Genomic DNA, 20,430 nt, shown 5'->3' on the forward strand with positions numbered 1-20,430 from the left:
AAAGACAAAACCACCAAAGATTTTGAAACATTGAGGCAAGAGATTGTAGCCCTCAAACACCTGAAAAATACAGTAGAATCCCTTAGTATCTGAATGGAGCAGGCAGAAGAAAGGATCTCAGATGTAGAAGACAAAGCTTCTGAATGTGCCCAAGGGTCCAAAGAGGAACAGAAATGGAAAGCAAAAATGGAGCATTCTCTCAGAGAGCTCTGGGATAATTTGAATAAAACTAATATTCGCCTTATAGGAATCCCTGAAGGCGACGAAGTTGCTTCACAAAACACAGAGGCTTTTCTTCATGAAATTATGAAAGAGAACTTTCCAGATATGCCAAGAGATCCTGAAATTCAGATCACAGACAGCTTCAGAAACTCAGCACAACTCAACCCAAATAAGATATTCCCCAGACACATCATAATTAACTTCACTAAAGTTAATATGAAAGAGGAAATCCTGAAAGCAGACATAAGAAAACCATAACCTACAAAAGGAAGAATATCAGAACGACTGCAGATCTCTCTGCCAAAAACTGTCAAGCAAGAAGAGGGTGGTCATCGACATATAATCTCCTAAAACAAAATAACTTTCAACCCAAAAGTCTGTATCCAGCTAAACTAAGTTTCATTCATGATGGAGAAATTAAATACTTTAATGACATTCACATGTTGATGAAATTTTCCATAAGTAAACAACCTCTCCAGGATATTCCCAGACCTATACTCCATAAATGACCACAGCAATCCTCCAAAACAAAAGTAAACTCACTCAGAAACTATTGATCAAATTCCAACTTCCACAGTGGAGAAAGGATTACATATGTCCACTGGACTTTTGAACAACTCAATACCCAAAATTTTAATAGGTTTATCAATAATTTCAATATATGTGAATAGCTTAAATTGTTCTCTAAAGAGGCACAGATTGGCTGATTGGATACAGAAACTCAGACCAGACATCTGTTGTATACAAGATTCTCACGTTACCTTATAATATAAATATAGACTCAGGGTGAAGGGATGGTCATCAATATTCCAGGCAAATGGAAAGCAGAAAAAAGCAGGTGTTGCAATTTTATTTGCAGATACAATAGATTTTTAAACCAAAAAGTAAGATGGCTATTTTATATTTCTTAAGGGCAATACTCAATATGATGAGATCTCAATTACCAATATCTATGCGCCCAATCAGAATGCACCTCAATTTATGAAAGATACTCTAACTGGCATGAGCAACTTGATCTCTCCCAGTTCCATCATAGTCGGAGATTTTAACACTCTTTAGCAGTGTTGAATAGATCCTCCAATAAGAAGCTTAGCAAAAAAAAAATTAGATTTAAATTTAACTATTCAACTTCTGGATTTAACAGACATCTACAGAATATTTCATCCTAACAAAACCGAATACACATATTATCTTATCAGTACATGGAACGTATTCCAAAATCAATCACATCTTAGGTCATAAGTCCAATCTCAGCAAATTTAAAAGAACAGAAATTATTCCATGCATCTTCTCGGACCATCATTGATTAAGTGTTCAACTCAGTAACAAAAGGAATTTGCAGTTTCTTACAAAAAAATGGAAGCTAAATAACCTTAGGCTGAATGATAGATGGGTCAGAAACGAGATCAAGAAGGAAATTATCAAATTTTTAGAACAAAATGATAATGGAGACACGAGTTATCAGAACCCCTGGGATACTGCAAAGGCAGTTCTAAGAGGGAAATTTATAGCATTGCAAGTCTTCCCCAGAGAATGGAAAGAGAGGAAGTTAAGAACTTAGTGGGATATCTTAAGCAAATAGAAAAGGAAGAACATTCCAATCCCAAATCCAGCAGAAGAAAAGATATAACCAAAACAGGAGAAGAATTGAATGAAATTGAAAACAAAAGGATTATAGAATAGATCAATAAATCAAACAGTTGGTTTTTTGAAAAAGTCAATAAAATAGATCAACATTTGGCCAACCTAACCAAGAAAAAAGAATAAAATCTCTAATCTCATCATTCAGAAATGGTAAAGATGAAATAACCAGACCCCTTAGAAATTCAAAAAATTCTTAATGAATATTACAAGAAACTTTATTCCCAGAAATATGAAAATCTGGGGAAATTGACCAATACTTTGAAGTCCAACAACCTCCTAAAACTTAACCAGAAGTTAGTTGATATGTTGAATAGGTCTATATCAAGTTCTGAAATAGCATCACCTATACAAAATCTCCCTAAAAAGCAAAGCCCAGGACCAGGTGGCTTCACGTCAGAATTCTACCAAACCTTTAAAGAGGAAATATAGTACCTATATTACTCAGCCTTTTCCAAAATATTGAAAAAGATGGAATACTACCTGACACATTCTATAAAGCAAACAGCACCTTGATTCCCGAAAGAAAAAGACCCAACAAGAAAAGAAAATTGAAGACTAATATCACTAATGAATATTGATGCAAAAATATTCAACAAGATCCTAACCAACAGAATCCAGCAACCCATCAAACAAATTATACACCACATCCAAGTGGGTTTTATCTTAGGATCTCAAGGATGGTTCAACATACATAAATCTATAAATCTAATTCATCACATAAACAAATTAAAAAAACAAAGACCATATGATTCTCTCAAATGATACAGAAAAACCTTTTGATAATATCCAGCATCATTTAATGATCAGAACACTTAAGAAAATTGGTGTAGAAAGGATATTTCTTAAACAGATAGAGGCCATCTACAGCAAACCCACTGCCAATATTATATCAAATGGAATTAAATTGAAATCATTTCCACTCAGATCAGGAATGAGGCAAGGTTGCCCATTGTCTCCATTGCTCTTTAACACTGTCATGGAAATTTTAGGGAAGAAAATGCAATCAAGCGTATCCATGTAGGATCAGAAGAGATTAAACTTTTGATTTTTACAGATGTTATGATTGTATATCTGGAAAACACTAGGGATTCAACTACAAAACTCCTAGAAGTGATCAAGGAATACAGCAGAGTCTCAGGTTACTAAATCAATACTCATAAATCGGTAGCCTTTATATACCTCAACAGTAGCCAAGCTGAAGAAACAGTTAAGGACTCTATTTTGTTCACAGTAGTGCCAAAGAAGATGAAATATTTGGGAGTTAACTTAACAAAGGATGTGAAAGATCTCTATAAAGAGAACTATGAAACTCTAAGAAAAGAAATAGCTGAAAATGTTAACAAATGGAAAAATATACCATGCTCATGGCTGGGAAGAATCAACATTGTTAAAATGTCCATACTACCCAAAGCAATATATAATTTTAATGTGATCCCTATTAAAGCTCCACTGTAATGCTTGAAAAAATAATACTTCATTTTGTATGGAATCAGAAAAAACCTTGAATAGCCAAGACATTACTCAGAAATAAAAACAAAGCAGGAGGAATCACGCTACCAGACCTCAGATTATACCACAAATACTACAAATCCATAGTGATCAAAACAGCATGGTACTGGCACAAAACAGAGAGGTATATATATGGATCAGAATAGAGAGCCAAGAGATGAATCCAGCTACTTACCATTACCTGATCTTTGACAAGCCAATTAAAAACATTGAGTGGAGAAAAGATTCCCTATTTAACAATGGTGCTGGGTGAACTGTTTTGCGACCTGTAGAAGACTAAAACCGGACCCACACCTTTCATTGTTAACTAAGATAGACTCTCATTGGACTAAAGATGTAAAGTTAAGACATGAAACTATAAAAATACTACAAGAATGTCTAGGGAAAAACACTTGAAGAAATCCGCCTGGGTGAAAATTTTATGAGGCGGACCCCCCGGGCAATTGAAGCAACATCAAAAATACACCTCTGGGACTTGATCAATCTAAAAAGCTTCTGCACAGCCAAGAACACAGTAAGTAAAGCATGTAGACAGCCCTCAGAATGGGAGGATAAATTTGCAGGTTATGTCTCCGACAAAGGTTTAGTAACAAGAATCCATAGAGAACTCAAACATATTAGCAAGAAAAGGACAAGTGATCCTATCTCACAGGGGGACAAGGGATTTGAAAAGAAATTTCACACCAATGTTCTTTTTCTACTTGGTTTAAGCTAATGCCAGTGTATTAACTTCTCCATGAATGTGGAGTAGACAATAGAACAACTTTGGAATTAGATACACTCATTGACTAATACCAATCCTATGATTAAATGGCAAATTGATTAAATTCTCCAAGTCTCAGTTTTCTCTTCTACATAATAGGGATAATTTACCTCATAGTATTGTAATGAGGATTAAATATTATTACACAAGTAAAGTGTCCTTTTCAATTCTATGGCTTACAGTAGGTGCCCAGTAAATAAATTATTGTCATAATACCAATATCTCATAAAGCTTAAGCACTAATTAACTATATATCCCATGTACAGTCACTTAAGCTGCATATACTCCAAGGACTTCTTCATAAACACATTAAATGGAAATAATAACATTTACATTATTTACATACTTTCTTAAGAATTAACATAAAATAATGGGTAAGATGTACTTTGGAAATACAAGGGTTATACATACATGGAATTATTAGATTTCATAAAAATTAAGGTAACACCCTACACATATCACAAGAAATTTGTAAGAAATTTAAGATTATATTGAAATAATTTTAAACATATATTTTTATAAAGTACTATACAAATCAAAAGGTTTATTAACACAGATTCATAATCCAAGCCTGCCATAAACTAGCTGTCAGACCATGAGTAATTATCCTTTTTATAACTTAGTTTTTGATATGTAAGAGTGGGAATAACCGAACCTACCCTACAGAGAGGTTGTAAGAATCAAATGTATGTAAAGTGCTTGGAATTGTCTCTAGCACCCAGTTAGTACAGGTAACATTTATTAATCTTATCATTAATCTAGGCTTTAAGTCATCTACACAAAACAAAATACTTGAGACTAGTTTGCAACATGAACAAAGATCTCCCAAAATTTATTCTCACATTGCTATGAAGTATATATATATATACACACACACATATATATGTACCATATATGCCATATATACATACATATACCATTTAATATATATTACTATTTCTATATACCATTTATAATATATATTCCATTTATCTATATATATATTGATGGAATGGAATATGTATTATAAATGGGTATATAGTCCATTTATCTATTATATGATATTTATCTATCTATATGGATATATATACATATATATATATACCAAATATAAATCTTACATGGATATATGTGCATATATGGATATGAGTGTACACATATAATTCCTTTTAGAAAAAATATTTATTAAGTCATATACACATAGATCGTGACTACATTTATGCATATGTGGGGTACAATGTGTTGAATTTTTATACCATCTGACGTGGTTACATCAAACCAATCAACATAGCTTTTGAGCACATTATACACAACAAAATACTGGTTATAACCACATGCACACACACACAATTGTGAGGTTATAACCAGTATTTTGTTGTGTATAATGTGCTCTTGTATACACGCATAATGCACATCCACATTTTTGGCCTAAGCTTTCAGGAAAATACCCCTTGATAACATGACTGGCTCTTGGCCAAGAGACAGAGACACATCTGAGAAGATATAATGCTCATCAAGTAAACATGCAGATGGCACCGTGGTCCTGATGTCCCTGGGTCTGTAAAGGCTGTCTCTTCCCCTTCTTCCTTCCCTAACATGATGGAAGGACTCCTTCCTTCCCTACCTTGTTGGTCACTGGATGCAGCTAAGAGGCAGGGTGGTAGCTTCTTAGGCTGCTATGCCCATGGACTTCCAGGTGGATTCCTGGTGCTTGCAGGGGGCTCTTGGTCTCCACTACTCATCCTGCACAGCTGCAGCCCATCTCACCTTTTGTGGAGGACATTCTGGCCTGCTCTCAGGTCCTCTTGTGTCCAGCAGGCCCAAACAGGACGGTGGCAACCCTAGAAGGCCTACTTCCTCCCACCACTCTGCTATTCCTGTGCAGTGCAAACTATGTATAATGTGCACCATTATTTTCCCTCAAAAATTTGGGCAAAAATGTATGGACAATACATGTGTCAAAATATATGTATATAATTGAGTTTGACCTATTTTTAGAATATAAGAGTTAAAGCCTTGGTGGGGGGGGGAGAGAAGAGTTAAAGCCTTAGGAATAACCATTAAAATGTTTTCAAAAAATAATGCTTTATGCTCACATTTACATTTTAATTGTTCTTCAGTAATAAATAGGTTAAACCTATCATAGCCTATTTTTACCAACAGAAACACTAAAACACTAAGGACACCTGCTATACCTCTTTGGGAATATTGGCAAATTTACAAATCATTGTAGCTAATCCATCACATACTGAAGAAGTTTACAGTAGAGCAAAAGTTTTCTATTTTTTTCTTATAACCCTATGAAATAAGAGAATAGGCATATTATTCCCATTTAAAGATGATAAAAATAAATCTAAGCAAAGTCAAGTAATTACTTCATTCACACAAATATTATACATACATATATTTTTACTGACCAAATATAGCTTTTATTATACTTATAAAATATTCAAAACTGCTTTCATTAGTCAAATGATTTTTCATTAAAACAGGATATGCATATTCAGATTAATAAAATGTGGTATATGCATACTATGGAATACTATTCAGCTATATAACTAGATGAATCAATGCCTTTTGCAACAATTTGGATGGAACTGGAGACCATTCTCCTAAGTGAAATATCTGAATAATGGAAAAATAGTATATATTTAAACCTGGTCTATCAACTAGAAATTCCTATTCTTTGGGGTGGTAGTTTTTTCAAAACATCACATTATTCTAAAATCAAATTAAAAACTTTTGTTTAAAACAGAGGCCACTTATTATGGCCCACTGACAGATTCTTAAAGATCCTTAGTAAGTGTATTCATAAAATACATACCTTAAAGAAAATTCTTTTCATAATGTATATGACATTATCTATTATATATTTGCATAGTATACTTGTTACCTTTGGCTATCTTTAATGGCACACTTTCCTCCATACTACTCTTACAGTGTGGGGAAAACTCCTGATGACGTTGGACTGAGGAAAGATTTGATGACAAAGACTTCAGCGGTCGGGCTCGGTGCTGGTAGCACAGTGGATTACGGTGCCAGCTGCATACACCGAGGTGGGTGGGTTGGAAATCTGCCTGGGCTTGCTAAACAACAATGACAATTGTAATAACAACAAAAACAACAAAATAGCCAGGCGTTGTGGTGGGTGCCTGTAGTCCCAGCTACTTGGGAGGCTGAGGCAAGACAATTGCGTAAGCCCAAGAGTTTGAATTTGCTGTGAGCTGTGACACCACAGCTCTCTATTTAAACTATCCTATCTACCACTGGGCAAGAGATATGAATAGAACCTTCTCTGATAAAGACAGACAAATAGCTGACAAACACTTGAGAAAAAGCTCATTGTCCCTGATTATCAAAGAAATGCAAATCAAAATCACCCTGAGATATCACCTAAGCCCAGTGAGAATGGCCCACATCACAAAGTCACAAAGTCCCAAAGCTGCAGATGCTGGTATGGATGTGGAGAGAAAGGAACACTTTTACATTGCTGGTGGGACTACAAACTAATAGAATTTTTTTGGAAGGAAGAGTGGAGAATCCTCAAAGAACTCGAGTTAGACCTCCCATTTGATCCTGCAATCCCACTATTAGGCATCTACCCAGAAGAAAAAAAAAATCATTTTATCATAAGGACATTTGTACAAGACTGTTTGTCACTGCTCAATTCACAATTTCCAAAATGTGGAACAACCTAAATGCCCACCAATCCAGGAGTGAATTAGTAAGCGGTGGTTTAGGTGTACCATGGAATACTATTCAACCGTTGAAAAATATGGAGACTTTACATCTTTTGTATTAACCTGGATGGAGGTGGAACACATTCTTCTCAGTAAATCATCACAAGAATGGGGAAAAGAATCCAATGTACTCAATTGTAATATGAAGACAGTATATGAGGGGTAGGAGAACAAGGGATTGGAGAGAGGTGAGGAGAGAGGGGATTGGGGGTCACGATGTATGGCACACTTCTTGGGGGTGGAACACAATTACAAGAGGGAGTTTACCTAACAACTGCAAACAGTGTGACCTAATTCTTTGTATTCTCAATGAATCCCAAACAATAAAAAATAAATGAATAAAGGTTCACATTTATATTTTGCAGTGAACTTGGTCCACTTATAGCTAGTTTGTCTTATAAGTAAATACTAAATTTTTCTCTTCAAATATTTAAAACAAAATAATCAATAAATAAATTTGTTATAAAAACTTACATAGCATTTGGGTTCATTATACAGATGGTTTCAGAACATTGACATTTCTTTGGGTCATCGTATGATATTCCCAGACTAAGTGCCAGCATTTGGGTCATAAGAATTGAAAATGCCTCTACAGTTATCTCATTGGAATACTAAAATAACAACAGAGAAAATTCAGAGTAAAGACAATTTATTGAAGTATAAAAAAAAATTTTCTAATTATGAATATTTTTATTATTTTTCAAACTCTTAAGAATAAATTGTTCCTTGAATGGTTGAGAACCTGAAACTCTTCGTAAGTTTTACTGAAAAACAAACATACTGAGTCTATACCAAGCTTTTCCATAATTTAATAATTGAACACCTAAAAATTCTTACGTAATGACTATAATTAGGGGGCATGTCTCAAAAGTTACCATATATTGGGAAAAGGGGAAATTACAGCTAAATATACTTTTATTTACAAAATGCTCATTAAAATTTTACAAAATATTTACAAAACATTCTGTACATGTTGGCCACCTCTTTCTACACACACATGAAGTCTTATCTACCACTCATGGCAAACATGTTCCAAGATATGTGTTGTTATCATTTATGCATGGTGACTTTTATGACATCCCTGTGTATAGAAAGGCTGTTTTCATGAAAAAAAATTTACATTAGACTTTTAGCTATATGGACCATAAATTCAATTTGCCCAATTTCTTACAACAGCTTGTTATTCATTTTGGATAGTCCACATGACCTCCTCCCTGCTCATAAAGTGGCCACATAACCAAATTACTCAGTTTAAGTGTGCTGTCTGCTACCTCCTGAGATCCTTATTGACATAGCGACTGGTAACAAGAGAAATCACAGAATGCAGATCCTTTAGGTCTGCTGTCCCAAATCCCATGGGCTTATCACCGAGAAACAAAGAGGCAACATAAAACTACATGCTTTGCTCTGTGTATAAATTGAATAACTTTAGCAAAGTGACAAATCACTGACAGACTGAAAGAAATGATAACGTAGAGGTTTGTAAAATGAAGAACAAGCACCTAAGATTTAATTTATATGATTACTCAGTTAACATCACTTTACTTATCTCTCTTTTTTTTTAATTAAATGATCCCAGTGCATTTGTCTCACTTTGCATTTCTGTACTAAAACTCCACAATTATAATGTGACTGTATAAAAAAATAAATGCAAAAATTTCTCTCTTTCTCTTTCCATCTCTCCCTTCCTCTCACTGTCTCTCTCTTTTGCTTCCTAGCAGTTATTAACCATCTCTCTTACTTCCAACAAGAACCATTACTCATGGCTTCAAACACCACAGATTAGTTTACTTGTTTTGAAATTCCCTCAAACGTATTTTACATATTTGGAATTATGGATTGATTCACTAGAGTTTAAAATTGTGAAATTAAGGCATAGGATTGTGTAGAACAGAGTTCATACATTTTTATTGCTAGTGCAGTCTTACAGGACATGAATGCAGCATATTTATCCACTATACTCTTGACATTTAGGATGTTTTCACTTTTGTGTTATTAGAAACAGGCTAGTATGGGCATTCTCTTAATGTATGTATGTATTTCTGAACACAGAAACAATGTTGTTGCATTTTTTTAATTTTTTGAGGAAAATTCATATTTTTTATAATGGCCATATTAATTTATAATCCCATCAGCAGTGTGTGATATTTTTCATTTGTTCCTATTCCCATCATGTGGTACTTTTTCTTTTTTGGGTAATAGCTACTCTAAATGGAGTGAGATGATATTTCATTTTGGTTTTGATTTGCATTTGTCTGATAATGAGTGATGCTGAGCATTTTTTTTATATATCTGGTGGAAATTTATGTGTCTTTTGGAAATATCTACTCTTTTGCCCATGCTTAAATCAAATTATTTGATTTTTTTTTGCTATTGAGTTATTTGAATTCCTTATATATTCTGAATAATAACCCCCTTTCTGATATATAGTTTGCAATACTTATTCCGGTTATGTAGGTTGTCTCTTTACTATATTGTTTCCTCAAACCAGCTATCCAAGGGTATGTATACAAAGGAAGTGACATCAGAATGTCTAAGAGACATTTGTATTCTTATGCTTATTGTAGTACTATTCAGTAAGATATAGAATCCATCTAAATTCCCATCTACAGATGAATGGATTTTAAAAAAGTGTTACATATTTATACAATGGAACACTTTTCAGCCATAAAATAGAAGGAAATCCAATCATTTGTGGCAACATGGATGGACCTGGAGGACATTATGTTAAGTAAAACTAGCCAGGAACAGAATGACTGACATCACATCATCTTACTCATATATGGAATCCAAAATAGTTGATATCACAAAAGTAGAGAGAACAATGGTTGTGAGAAGCTAGAGAGGATAAGGGAGAGAGGAGAACTAGGAGAGATTCATCAGTTGGGTACAAAGTTACAATTAAACAGGATAAATAATTTTGGCTATTCTATTATACAGTAGGGTGAGTACAGCAAATAAGAATTTAGTTTATATTTCAAGATAGCTAGAAGAGAAGATATTAAATGTCACTGCAAAGAAATAATAAATGTTTAAAATGATGGATTTAGTAATTAACCCATGTTGCTTACTATGTAATATATACATGCATTGAAATGTCACACTATATCCTGTCAATATGTACATTATGATGTGACAATTATAAATGTAAAAATTAAATTAAAAAACAAATGAAGTTATTAGATCTTAGGGCATGTGTATGTTCACTTTTAACAGATACTAATCATTTTTAAACTGGTTATTGTGATTTATACTCCTATGTGCAATAAATGAGAGCAGCAGTTGCTCTGCATGCTTACATTCTTGTAACACATAATGTTGTCTTTTGTAATATTATTTCTGGCAGGTAGAAGGTAGTATTTAATTAAGTTTTAACTTGAATTTCATGTTTTTTTGGATTATTTGAATATGTCATTTCTTATTATACTGCCTTGTTCATTGTTTTATTATATTAGACTATAAAGACTTCTATTACATAGAAGGATATCTCATATTTTATAAATAAATATATAAATATACATGTATATACTACTATATATAGGAGTGTCTCATAGATTATATATATACATATATACAAAATTACATATACATTCATTATGTATAAATATATATGTATGTGTATATATATATGAGTACATACTCACTCATACATCTACATACATTGAAAATACCACTACCATTCTGTGCCTTTTTTTTTTTTACTCTCTTAATGTATTTTCATGAAATGAATTTCCTAAATCTAATGTGGTCCAATTTTATCCAACTTTTCCCATATGATTTATGATTTTCTATATCTCCTTTATGAAGTTTTGAGTAAAATTGGCAAGATGGTGGAAAAGGAGTTCTCCAGGTCCACTCTCCTACACAAATAACCCAGCCCGTTCTCCTCTTTGATGGCAGAGTCCAGCCAGTGGAGTGGTCTTAAATACCAGGGAGCAGAGACAGATACTATTTGACCTGAGAGAACAAGAGATAACAAAGCCCAGCTAGAGACCTGACACCAGATCTGCCTGTCCAGGTTTACCAGCTGGCATCCAGAAGCCCAGGCTAGACTAAAGGGTAAAGTTCTATCACCATCAAAGCATACTTGCAAAGGCCAGAAATAGGTGAATATTTTCTCAAATGAATAGGCATCAGCTGAAGGAAAAGAGGGTAATGAAAAACCAGGGAAATAGGACATCACTGAAAGAAACTAATAAGTCTCTAGTAAATGAGCCTAGAAGAAAAGATCTATGAAATGATGGACAAAGAATTCAGAAATAATTCTCTTCTGGGAGGTTTTGGTAAAAGAATACATATTTAAAGTTAGATAGCAAGAGTAAGTTCAAGAGAACTGTTGCCTCACATGGTGACTACAGTTAATGACAATAAATTGCATTCTTGAAAAATTCTAAAAGAGTGGATGTTATCCTAGCAGTCTGGGTGGGTGAGGCAGGTAGACTGTCTGAGCTCACAGGGTCAAGACCAGACTGAGAAAGAGGGGGACCCTATCTCTAAAAGTAGCTGGGTTTTGTGTTCGGTGCTTTTAGTCCCAGCTACTTGGGAGGCTGAGGCAAGAGAATCACTTGAGCTCAAGAGTTTGAGGTTGCTGTGAGCTGTAACTCCATGGCAATCTACCAAGGGTGACAAAATGAGACTCTATTTAGAAAAAAAAGAAAGAGAGAGTAGATGTTAAACGTTTTCACCATAAAAAATTATATATATGTGAGGTGATGTCTTAACTAGATTTAACAATTCCACAATGTATATGGCCTTAAAAACATCATGAGGTATGTAATCTTATTATAAAATTTTCTATGTCGATTTTGAAAATAAATACTTTTGACAAAACAAAAAACCCTCTCTGTATTCCCACAGGCATGAAGCTATGTATCTTTTTATCTTTTGTTTTGTTTTTTGTTCTTTTTCTTTTCTTTTTTAATTTAATTTTTTATGAAATCATAACTGTGTACATTTATGATGTACAATGTGTTGATTTGATATATAAAGTGGGATGTTTACAATGAACTGATTAAAATAACCATTACCTCATTTACTTTTTTTAAATTTAATTTTTAATTAAAATAATGACTGTTTACATTTATGGGGTACAGTATAATGACCTCATGTAATTATTTTTTTGTGGCAAGCATTTAAAATTTATCCTTAGTGATTTTGATATATATTCTTGCACTGTGCACACTTGGTGAGATTCCACCAAATGCCCTTCCACCTCCCACCAAATACTCTCTCCCTCTCCTCTCCCCTCTCCTTTCCTAGAGTATATTTGTGTTTTTTCATTCATATGATTGTGAATAGTTTATATATTGATTTCATAATAGTATTGAGTACATTGGATACTTTTGTTTTCCATGCCTGATATACATTACTGAGAAGAATGTGTTCCAACTCCATCCAGGTAAACATAAAAGATATAGTCTCCATCTTTTTGTGGCTGAATACTATTCCATGGTACACATATACCACAATTTGTTAATCTATTCATGGATTGATGGACATTTGGGTTGCTTCCACAACTTGGCAATTATGAATTGGGCTGAAATAAACATTCTGGTACAAATATCTTTGTTGTAAAATAATTTTTGTTCTTATGGATAGATGATTGGTAATGGGATTGCAGGATCAAATGGAAGGTCAACTTTTAGTTCATCAAGGATTCTCCATACTTCTTTTCATAAAGGATGCATTAGTTTATTTTTATCTTTTGAAACTTTCCTGTATAACTTTCACATATAGACCTATATTCTGCCTATATTTTAGTTTTAGAATAGCATCATTTCACAGTGTCCTTTCCGAAAAAGACCACCCACTGACAAGTGCATTATAGTGTCATCTTGGTAAAATTTAGTACGCATAGTATACCTATACTTTTTTCTGTTTCTGAACTCTATTCTATTGATCTAGTTGTTTACCACAATATCTATCTCTGTAATAATTACTAAGACTTTAAAATGTCTTGATATAAACTACAAAAGTCACTCCATTTTTGTATTCTTCAAGATTATTATGGCTTTGTCAAAACACAAATGTAAAGATTTTGTAAAAACCGAATATGAGAATTTATTTCTTCAACTGATTTTACCCCATACCCTACCTCAGCCATTCATTCCCTATGTTTCATTATCTAGGCATTGTCAACAGAACTTTATCAATAACTTCAACCACTCTATTATCTTATTAACTGCACCTCACACCATGATCGCCTGATTGACTTTTCTCATTCTTTCCCCAGTTCAAATTCCCTTATATTTCTTCAATTTCCTTGCCAGCATTTCTCATCACAATGACTTCACAAAAAGCAGTGGTTCTCAACCTTCCTAATGCCACAACCATTTAATACAGTTCCGGTGGGTCTTGACCCACAGTTTGAGAACTGCTGTCTTAGGGTTTCATAATTCTCTGTAAAGATCCTTCACCTCTTTTTGTTAGATATATTACTAAGTATTTCACTTACACTGAAGCTACTGTGAAAGGAATTGTGTCCTTGATTTGCTTCTCAACTTGATTGTTATTGTCCATATACAAAGGCTAGTGATTTATGTACATTGATTTTACACCATGAGACTTTACTGTATTTCCTGACCCTTTCCAGGAGTTTTGTAGTTCAGTCTCTGCAGTTTGCTAATTATAAGATTACATAATCAGCAAAGAGTGAGAGTTTGGACTCCTCTGCCCCCATTTGAATGCCCTTCATGTGCTTCTCTTCCTTGATTGCATTGACAAGAACTTCCACCATAATGTTGAATAATAGTGACATCCTTGGATATCCTTGTCTGGATCCAGTTCTAAGTGGAAAAGCTTTCAGTTTTACTCTATATGGTATGAAGTTAGCTATAGGTTTGTCATAGATCAACAAACTGTGGTATATGTACACCATGGAATACTATGCAGCCATAAAGAAAGATGGAGACTTTACGTCCTTCATGTTCACATGGATGGAGCTGGAAAATATTCTTCTTAACAAAGTATCACAAGAATAGAAGAAAAAGTATCCAATGTACACAGCCCTATTATGAAGCTAATTTATACCTTTTATATGAAAGCTATAATCTAATAACAGCCTAAGAATACCGGGAGGGGGAAAGAGAGGGGAGGGGAGAATGGATGGAGGGAGGGGGATTGGAGGGATCACTTCTGAGGTTTATCTTACAAGGGTACAAGTAAATCTTTCGAAGAATAGAATGTGAACGTTTTAAAACAATAACTAAGAAAATGACATGAAGGCTATGTTAACCAGTTTGATGGAAGTGTTTTGGAAATGAAACAATCTTAATACTGGATGAAAGTTGTGTTAAGGAAGAGATACAAAAGGAAATCATTAACTTCCTTGAGCATAACAACAATGAAGTCAAAAGCTACCAAAATCTGTGGGACATGGCACAAGTAGTCATAAGTGGGAAATTTATCACATGCCTACATCCAAAACATGGAAGGAAAGCATATCAATAATCTAATGAATTGTCTTAAAGAAATAGAAAAGGAAGAGCAATCCAAGAAGAAACCTAGCAGAAGAAAAGAAATAACCAAACTTAAATCAGAAATAAGTTGAATCAAAGAAAAAAAAAGGAATCATTCAGAAAATCAATGAATCAAAAACTTGGTCTTCAAAATGATAAAAAAAAATTATAAATTATTGACCAGATTAATCAGAAATAGAAAAATAAAATCTTTAATAACCTCAGTCAGAAATGGAAGGGGAAACATAAAAACTGATACCACAGAGATACAAGAGATTATTTTGGACCACCACAAAAATAGGCCCCAAAATTTCTGGGCCCACAGTGGACAATGTGGAGAAAATGGACCAATACTTGGAATGAAACCATCTCTCTGGACTTAACAAGGAAGAAACAGATCTCTTGAATAGACAAATATCAAGTGCTGAGAATGCAAAAATAGGGGAAAAAAGAGCTTCTCATAACAAAAAATAAAAATCCTGGGACAAGATGGCTTCAAATCACAATTCTATCACAACTTTAAAGATGAGCTTGTACCTATACTGCAGAACCTTTTCCAGAACAATGAATGATAAGGAAGGAACATTCCCAAGCATGTCCTACTAAGCAAAGATTACCTTTATTTCAAAAGGAGGAAGGGACCCAACTAAAAAGGAGATCTACAGACCAATTTCACTAATGAATATTGATGCAAAAATATTCAAATAATTTGCTAATAGATTGTATATACACATTAAAAAATATATCAGGATCAAGTATGCTTCATCCAAGGCTGATTTAATATACTCACATCCATAAATGTAATACCTCATATCAATGGAAGCAAAAACCAAAACCATAAGATCCTCCTGAAAATGCAGGAAAGGGATTTGACAAAATTAAGCATCCTTTTCTAACAAGAACACTTAAAAAATGGCACATTTCTTAAGCTTATTAAAGTTATCTATGACAAACCCACTGCTAACTTCATACTGTATAGAGCAAAACTGAAAGCTTTCCCACTTAGAAGGATCTTTATAAAGAGTATTATGAAACCCTAAGAAAATAAATTGCACAAGGCATTCACAAACATAAGAATATATAATGCTCATAACTGGGAAGAATCAACATTGTTAAAATGTCCAGTCTACCCAGAGCGATCTATAGATTCAATGCAACCTGGGAAGGGAATAAAAATAAAGAGGTAGATTAATGGAACAGAATAGAAAACCAAAAGATGAACTCAGCCACTTATACTCATTTGATCTTTGACAAACCTATCCAAAGCGGTCATCAGGAAAAAGATTCCCTATTTAACAAATGGTGCTGTTTGAACTGGCTAGTGAGTTGTAGAAGAATGAAACTGGACCCTTATTTCAGTGATTGACTCTCACTGAATAAAAGATCAAAACTTAAGGCATGAAACTATGAAAATATTAGTGCAGGGAAAAACAAAGTGCAGGGAAAGTGCCTGAACAAATTGGCCTGGGACAATTTTTTATGAGGAGTACTCACCTGACAAATAACAAAATTAACACCAAAAATACATTACTGGGATCTGACCAAACTAAAAAGCTTCTGGACAACCATCAGCACAGTAAATAAAGCAAACAGACAACTGTGAGAATGGGAAAGGATATTTACAGGTTATGCTTCTGACAAAGGTCTGATAATTAGAATCCACAGAAAACTCAAACTAATTAACAAGAAAAGAAGAAATAACCACATTTCTATGTGGGTAAGAGACTTGAATAGAAACTTCTCTGAAGAAGACAGGCTCATGGCCTACAAACACATGAAAAAATGCTCATCATCATTAATCACCAGAGAAATGCAAATCGAAAAACACTTTTAGATATCATCTAACACCAGTAAGATTAGCCCACATCACAAAATCCCAAAACTTCAGATTTTGGCATGGAGATGGAGAGAAGGGAACACTTCTGCACTGCTGGTGGGAATGTAAGCTAATACGCCCTTTTTGGAAAGAAGTTTGGAGAATATGCAAGGAACTAAAAGTGAACCTACTGTTTGATCCTTCTATCCCTCTATTACATATTTATAGATGATCAAAAATCATTTTACAACAAAGATATTTGCATTAGAATGTTTATTGCAGCCCAATTCATAATTGCCAAATCATAAAAGCAACCCAAGAAGATTGACAAATTGTGGCATATGTGCACCATAGAATACTATGCAGCCATAAAAAGATGGAGACTTCACATCTTCTATGTTTATCTGGATGGAGCTGGTACATATTCTTCTTAGGAAAGTATCTCAAGAACAGAAATAAGAAATATCCAATGTATTCAATACTACTATGAAATCAGTATATAATCACCTACACATTCATATGAATGGTAAAACATAACTATAGTCTAGAAAGAAAGATGGAAGTGGAAGGAGAAGGAATGGGAGGACAATGCCAGGAGGAGGGAGGGCATCTGGGGGGACCTAACCTAATGTGCTAATGCAATAATACATTTATAAACCATTAAGAATAGAGTATGAATGTCTTACCATAACGAATAAGTGAGGAGATGGTTATGTTAATCAGTTAGATGTAAGCATTCTGCATTGTATATCAAATCTGCACATTGTACCTCATAAATGCATCAATGTAGACAGTTATGATTTAATAAAGAATAAAAAATAAATAAAACACCAACATCATACTTTGAATGGAAAAAATAGTACTTTAATTTTTTATGGAAGCAGGAAAAACTTGTATATCCAAGGCTATTCTTAATAATAAAAACAAAGCCAGAGGCATTACCCTACCAGACTTCAGGCTATTTTACAAGTCCACAGTAATCACAACAGCATGGTATTGGCACAAAAATAGAGACATAGACATATGGGACAGAAGAGCAAATCAAGAGATGAAACCAGTCTCTACTTTCCATCTGATCTTCAGTAAACCAAACAAAAGGGAAAATGAATACCTATTCAACAAATGGTGCTGGAAAGGCAAACAGTGTAACCTAATTCTTTGTACCCTCAATGAACCTGAAATAATAAAACAAATGCAATTTGTAAATGTGAACATAAATATAAACTATTAACTATTTGCTATCCAGTTACATAAATTAAATGTGTAAATTTTTCAGAAAGAATAAATAATTAATATCTACATACCAATACAACTCCTGCAGAATTACTAGTAACACATATTTTTCCAGAAAATGTTGCTCCCATGTAATTTGGATAATCTCTATATCTAAATAAATAAATAAATATTTACAATTAATCTGAATGAATAATTTTAATGTATTTTATTTCTGCTAATAATCTACATTCATAAAATTCTAGTCTGAAGCAAATTGAGGTATAATTTTCCACATGTCCTTAAATGTTTCACATTTGGATGATATTTTACTAATATTAAATAGTAGTATTAATTATACTAAACTCCTGTGGATACTGTAACATATCAAATGCTTTTACTGTTATCATCACATTTCATTGAGGTTATAAAAGGTTTTGACATATTGTTAATGTAAATGTTAAAATTTGTCATTCCTATGTCAAAAACCTCAAGAGTTTCTCAGAGGATGACTGTATTGGTTCACAACTAAATATTATCATGGTGTTGGAAAGGCAAGCAGTGCCAGTATATTGGTTCACAACTACATATTATCATTTAACCTTTGAGTAATGGCTCATATAACTGTCATATAATAACAGCACTATTCTCAGAGTTTTACATAAATTTTGCCACTTAATTCTCAAAAAAAACAAGTGAAGGAGATATTTTTATACCCATTAAGCACATCACACTTAAAATGGAAAGTATAAATAACTCTTTCAAGGTATCATGATTAATAAGTGCTACTGAAAGATTTCAAATTAGGCAGTCTGGATCCAGAGCCATACTCTCAATCACTAAGGAGGGGGTCAAAGTGGCAGGGCAGAAACAGCTCTCACACACCACTTTCTTTGAGAGGATAGAAAACTGAAAGTAGTTCCTTTCCTACAGATGGACCCTCTCAAGCAGAGCATTGTAAATCATCACAGAATGGGTGAAAGACACTTAGATTGAAGGAGCTGGGTAAGGAAATTTCCACTCTCTAAGACTGGAAGATACCTTGGAGAGTTTCTTGAACATGGAAGAAAGGGATAAAGGAGAAAGACCCAGGGCCCAATGCTCCCAGTGCAAACACTACTTATGCTCTGCTCACCCCCACTATTACAGGCCTAAACTTGTATCAGACAGTGGGCTCGGCAAGAACCCTAGTGGCCATGGTTCCTGATTTTCCACAGTTGTTGCTACTCTTGAGCACTCAAATCTAGAGCTCCTGATCTGCACAGGAATTGACTTCATTATAGCTGTGCTGACATCACCTCTTACAGGCTGGGAAGGAAGCAGGGAGTGCCAATGCATTCATATGCCTTGAGCACAAGAGAATTTGAGCAGAGCTTGAAGGATCCTATGGCATTAGCTTCAATGGGACTTGTGTAGGATGAGAGGCCCAGTCATCCAGCAGGTCATCACCTATAGCCCTACCCAGAACAGTGTAGCAAGCCCCCAACATATGCATTAAGAACCCCCTTATTCCCAAGCAGTCGTGTGTTTCTATCAGAGGAATAAGCCCCCTGCCACTGCATGCCACGTAGAGGTCCACATCCCAGGGACCTGAATTCAAAACATAAGGCCACACGTCCCAGCCCAGTGTGCTAATGGATGGGTCATATCCCCATAGTCCTACAGAGCTCATAGTGAGTCACATTTTTTTTGTTTTTTGCACAAGCTGTCAGGGCACAGTCCCCACTCTGCACACCACATAGCAGCTTACACAGTCCTGACACCTGCGACTACTTCCTAGATAGCCTCACCAAACATCCAATCCGGCACCCCCCCCACGCACAGAATCCCCTGCCCAAGTTTCCAATACTGGCCTCAGAAACAACCCATCACTTGACATGAAGACCCTCTAGCCCTGGCTCAGGTCTCATGACCTATCCAGGTACTGATCAAGAATCTATGATGTGCTTAGGCATACTCCAAGGTTCTGCAACCTGCTCAGGTCATGCCACTGACCTCTATAGAGAGAGACTTGCCAGCACCCTGTCTGAGCTCCATCAGAGGCTTGGGGACTAATACAAATCTAACCACTGTAACCACTCTCCCACT

At 34.5% G+C, this 20,430-nt stretch overlaps 1 protein-coding gene across 1 annotated transcript in view; it reads right to left on the reverse strand.

The window, feature by feature from the left end:
* The window catches only part of LOC100955207 (disintegrin and metalloproteinase domain-containing protein 32-like), a 196,496-nt gene that overhangs the window by 77,019 nt on the left and 99,047 nt on the right, over positions 1-20,430 (reverse strand). Inside the window, exon 10 of the mRNA XM_012813618.1 lies at positions 18,435-18,516. Coding sequence (XP_012669072.1) covers positions 18,435-18,516 — 82 coding nt within the window. The remainder of the gene's footprint in view (positions 1-18,434; positions 18,517-20,430) is intronic.

This window comes from Otolemur garnettii, unplaced genomic scaffold (assembly GCF_000181295.1).
Source record: "Otolemur garnettii isolate 467f Iridium unplaced genomic scaffold, OtoGar3 scaffold00284, whole genome shotgun sequence".
In the NCBI taxonomy this organism is placed as follows: domain Eukaryota; kingdom Metazoa; phylum Chordata; class Mammalia; order Primates; family Galagidae; genus Otolemur; species Otolemur garnettii.